The sequence below is a fragment of the Miscanthus floridulus genome, chromosome 10 (genome assembly GCF_019320115.1).
Source record: "Miscanthus floridulus cultivar M001 chromosome 10, ASM1932011v1, whole genome shotgun sequence".
Lineage (NCBI taxonomy): Eukaryota > Viridiplantae > Streptophyta > Magnoliopsida > Poales > Poaceae > Miscanthus > Miscanthus floridulus.
In genome coordinates, this window is record NC_089589.1 from 78341871 (window position 1) to 78347250 (window position 5380).

Genomic DNA, 5380 nt, shown 5'->3' on the forward strand with positions numbered 1-5380 from the left:
TGGATTCGGTCGCTAATGCTCCCAAAGTGGACCAACAGAAAAGAAAAAGACCATTCAGTGGTAGCGTTACCACCTTGATGAAAGAAAAATTTACAGCACACATCTCGAAGGAAGATTGTGTTAGTTTCTTCAATCTATGTGCCTCACTGCCTCCGTTTTTTGTTGAAGTCCGAATTCAAAAGGCAAACACAAAATAAATACGCTACAACAAGAGACGAAGAAATACACAATAAAGATTTTAGGAACATTATGAAGTTAGTCGAAGACAACCCTGATTTAACCATGGAGGAGGCCACGAACATCTATTATGATGTACAAGGGACGGGAACACCGGCAATGAAGTATGAAAGGGGCAATCTTTTGGTTCCCAATCATGAGCATAAAAATCTGACAACATATATGCGCCAGTTACATGAATATTACATGGCTCAAGCAACAGAGACGGATGACTTTGGTTTTGAGGTTATTATCTGTTCGCCACATGTTTTTCAATATCCTGAAGAAGGGAAGTTCGATGTCGAGTGGGAGTGCTTGTTCCAGCTATACCAGAAACGCTCTCTCGATGTTCAAATGTTGACGTTGTGGACTATGTAAGTACCCTACACGCACGATATTATAATTAACTACTCTCTTGAGACACAAATTGTTAACTTTTGAGCACTTCCCATGATTTTATATAGGTGTATAGCAAAATTTTGCATTCTAAAAAGCAAATGGGATTACATAGGCTTCTTGGACCCCATGCGAGTCAATGAGAGGACATGTCTAGGCCTCTATGGACGTGACGAGGAAGACCTAAAACAGAGATTGATTGTTGTTTTCGACGAATTCATGATGAAGAAGAAAACCCACATACTTCTAGCCTACAACCGCGAGTATGTGTTCTCGGCTTTTAATTTTATGCTTCTTTTTTCGTTAAGATTATTCGATAATTAGGATTATGTGATTGCAGCAATCATTTCGTCTTCATTTGTGTTAATTTTGCTAAAAATATGCTCGAGGTGTGGGACTCGAAGAAAAAACCATTTCATCATCTCGATGCACTGGTGGCAGTGCTGAATTAGTAAGCGATCCTAATAACTATTATTTTCTAATCACACATACTGCTTTCTAATGTTTCTCCTTTTAATGTTGCTCAGTGTCCGAAGAAGACATATCGGTGGGACGCCGGTCCCATTCAAGGTTGTCGAAATGGAGGGGAAGTACCTATCACAGTCGGCGGGAAACAATGAATGCGGGTTTTATGTAATGTGGGCAATGCTTCGCTACATCTGCGGGAAATCGAAAGAAGCCAATAAGTTGGTGTGTATAATCCCCATTTCATTTACGTCTGTTAATAATTCAACAAAATGATTTACTGTTCCTCTTTGGATATCATCTTTTTTGAACGACAGCGCAAGAAATATAAGCACGAAAGGCTGCTAGACATGGAGATCGTCGCACTATAATCAGAGCTGGCAAAATTCATCTTAGCCGAGGTATTGGAAAAAGATGGAGTTTTTTCCATTGCATAATGCGTGAAGTACAAGGACCAGTATGGCCCAGAGCGGCTCGCCAGATTATTGTAAAAAGTCCGAGAAGCATGTGTGAAGTACAAGAACATTTCTTTTTTTATTTTGAGGGATAGAGATGTGGATAAGAACATTTGAATTGTAATCATAACATTTGTAATGTTTAATATTGATGGACCTATCGTCTACGTAGCGTATATAAAGCGAAACCCGATTTCACAAAAAAATATAAATTAAAATAAATTATAAAACAATAAAATACGAACTAGCCATCACCGCCGGTTAGCAACAAACTAGCAGTGTTGTCGTAACCATCACTGTCGGTTAGAAGCAAACCGACAGTGTTGTCTTGCTCAACACTGCCGACTTGAACCATGAACCGACACTGATAGTTACAAGAACACTGCCGGTTTGATCCATGAACCGACACTGATATTTACTACAACACTGCCGGTTTGATCCATGAACCGACAGTATAGGCTTGCTCAACACTGCTGGCTTGAGCTAAGAACCGACACTCCTAAAGCAACCGTCACTGTCGGTTGGCACTACAAACCGACAGTGTTGTTCAACTGGACACTGCCGGGCGGAGCCTGGAACCGATACTGTTTCCTGTAGATCAGTGTCAGTTTTTATGGACCGATAGTGATGTCAACCCCCCATCACTGTCGGTATGCCACTGTCGGTTCAAAATCCAGCAGTGAAGTAGGTTTTTGAACCGGCGGTGATGCTGGGGTAGTGAAATCTTCTTGTAAGTGAGGCAATAGCTTGGTCAACAATAGGTATAAAATAGGTGGTTCTAAATAATTCCTCTGGAGACCGTGTGGCAACATTTGTGTCATCTATGTTCTCGTCAAATTGTCTCTTTTAATTTCTCGCTTTTTATGAAATGTTGTGCCGATATCTAGCTCAAGTGCAATTCCTTTGGCTGCCTCCAATGCTTCTAAGAAACCAGTTTCTCTGTACCCAAAGAAAGAAATTAGCCGTTGCACCTTCTCAATAGCAACATCAATAAGCATATCAAGAAGACCCCCATGAAGTTTGCGACTTTCCCTGGCCTGACGGAAGCCTTAAACGTCGGTAGAAATAGGTATGGAAGCGCTGGTGCTAATGTTCTACGTACTAGTGGGCATAAATAACAGCCCGATGAAGTAATAAAAACTGAATAAAGAAACATATGGTATTGGGAACAATAAACGTGACGAAACATATGTACAGGTCCTAATTAACTGGATGGACCAGACACACACACTATATATGTACTCGTCAAACAGTGACCTTGCGTAGGTAGCTGTAGCTGTAGCTAGCGAAATAGAAGCAGCCTAGCAGGACAAAGTGGAGAATACTCAACCAACATGTCCTTCTCGAAGCTATCCGCCGCCGCAACGTATACTGCTGCGATGATGGAGTCCAGCACCAAAATGGCCTTGGCGGCCATAGACGGTGCCGACGTCGAGGTGGCGGAGCAACAACTTCCACCGTCTCGGTTCATCAATGGCGTCATGCTGCAGCCTTCGAACGGGCGCAGGTGCGGCGCCCAAACCTACGAACGACCCATACGGAAGTGGATGAGCACGTTCCCTGAAGAAGAAACCCCGGCTCGCGGCTACGACGACCTGGCTGCGCCTGCGCGCCGCTGCCAACGCGGCGTCGCCAACTTCTCAGCGGAGTGCGCGACGGACGACGGCGAGCTTGCGTTCCAGCCGATGAGCTTCAAGTCCGTGACCGTCAAGACGACCTTGCAGATGCAGACGTCTTCCGACGAGGTGCGGCCGAGCCTGTGGCAGGCAGCGCGTGCGCAGCCGGCGACGACGTGGGTGCGGGAACATCTTTTCCAGAAGGCGCTGACGCCCAGCGACGTCGGCAAGCTCAACCGCCTCGTCGTGCCGAAGCACCACGCCGAGAAGCACTTGTTTCTGAACCGCAACCCCATGATGGCGGCCCGTATTGGCATGCTCATCGACTTCGTGGACGGCTCCGGGAAGACGTGGCGGTTCAGGTACTCGTTCAGCGCGACCAGCCGGATGTACGTCATCACCAAGGGATGGAGACGCTTCGTTCGGGAGAAGGGCCTCCAAGCTGGGGACACAGTGGCATTCTCTCGGTTGACGTTTGGGGCGTACAAGCAGATGCAGATAGACTATTGGAAGACGCAGAAGAAGCCAGAAGATGCCAAGGCTGATGCTATTGCCGTTGATTGCCATGCCGTCATGCTGTTCGGCGTTGATATTGCTACAGCCTAGACGTACGTGCTGGCTAAATGACCAAAGCTAGCTATTAGCACATCATTGTCAACCTTCTTGATCTCAGCTATCTATCTAATCTGATCGTAGACGCGTAGGGTCTACTCCAATGTATGGTATCCTCTCCACCTTGTGTAGTTTATTGTCCATCCATCTGTATTTTCTTTTTTGCGAATTACACGAGTACATACGCAGACGCTCAACACTATAACCCCTCTGGTGTTACGAGCTTGCTTAGCACTAAGATTATGGCCTAAGAGATAGACCTATCAATATAGTGAGTTAGTTACGTAAATGCCTATAGGTGCTAATGAAAATCGTGACAAAAAGGATAGAATAAGTTGTGTTAATCGTTGGCATGAAAAGCAATTTCTATAAACAAAAATAAAATATAGCTTGTGTGTAGTGCTTAAGTAAAGGTGATGAGCAAATGGTATAAATGAAAAGTGCAACTTTAATTTTTGAAAACAAAGGTTGTTAACTAGTGTTCTTGGAAGCTCAAAAATCAAATTGGAAATTAAAATTAGCCCTTTTCGTTGAATCGGCAAAAATTTGAAGTGGTGTTGAAAGTACACTTTTTGACGATTTATAAAATGCAAAATAGTTAAATAATGCCCTAATGTTTTGGTTCTACTGTTTGGTATAAAGTGTGTGCTATGTCGTGAAATGGTTGTTGGTGAAGTTTGCTAAAGTTTGGACTATTTAAAAATGAGTGCAAAAGTGCTAGTGGTTGTTTAATCGAACGTAAATTTTCTAAGTCTAAAAATAGTTCAATAATACAGTTTTGAGGAATTAATTGAAGAAAATGGGGTTAAATACCATAGTAATGTTTTTGCTCAGTGTTTTGCATCATAGTTAGTACCATGTAATGGCATAAGGGTTTGTTAGGTCAGTGCTTGTGTTGGCCGGTCGGGGCCCGCCCGGCTTGGCCGTGGCGTCGCCGCAGTCCGAACGCTGACAACTGCTGGTCGCCTGCCGGACGGCCGCTGGCCACGGCCAGCCCGCTGCCAACCTTTGCCGCTTGGTTCTCGTCGTCGCACGGTGCTGTGCCCTGCTGCTGCTGCCCGCTGTCGCTGCCGCGCGCTGCCGCTGCCGCTGCTGCTCACATCGCTGCGCACGTGGGTTGCCCTGCTGCTGCTCGTGCCCTGCTGCTCTATGTCGTTGCCGGACCGGTCCGACGGCGCTACCCCACGCACATGCACCCCCGCTGCACCGGCACATGGCCGTGCAGGCCAATGTGGCAATCTCTCTCCCAACCACCGCCTTTACGTGCGCCGCGCCGAGCCAGGCCGCCCCCTCTTTCCTTTGTCCGTGTCGTGTCCGCAGTCGCGACGCCGCCGTAAAGTCCAATCGGGGAGAGGTCACATCCGACCGATTCCTGTCGTCTCCGGCTCCATCATTAAGCTTGTTGCCCGCCCAATCCCATCCGGCCTTCAATTGAGTTCGACCAAGCCCCAATCGGCTGTTTCCCCTCGGCGCCGAGCCGTTAAGGCCGTGCCCGGCCGAGACGGGTGGCAACCCGATCCTAGCGCCGTTTGAGCTCGCCTAGCTACGCCAATAGAACCACCTCAACTCCCTCATCACCCGGCACACTTCACCGAACCTCTACCACCTCACTGCCATCGC

General features: G+C 46.7%; 1 protein-coding gene across 1 annotated transcript; it reads left to right on the forward strand.

Moving 5' to 3' along the window:
* Nucleotides 1-2866: 2866 nt before the first annotated feature.
* LOC136488912 (putative AP2/ERF and B3 domain-containing protein Os01g0140700) lies at nt 2867-3754 on the forward strand. The gene has a single exon (XM_066485684.1). It carries the CDS (start codon nt 2867-2869, stop codon nt 3752-3754), a length of 888 nt encoding a protein of 295 aa, XP_066341781.1.
* Nucleotides 3755-5380: the final 1626 nt, after the last annotated feature.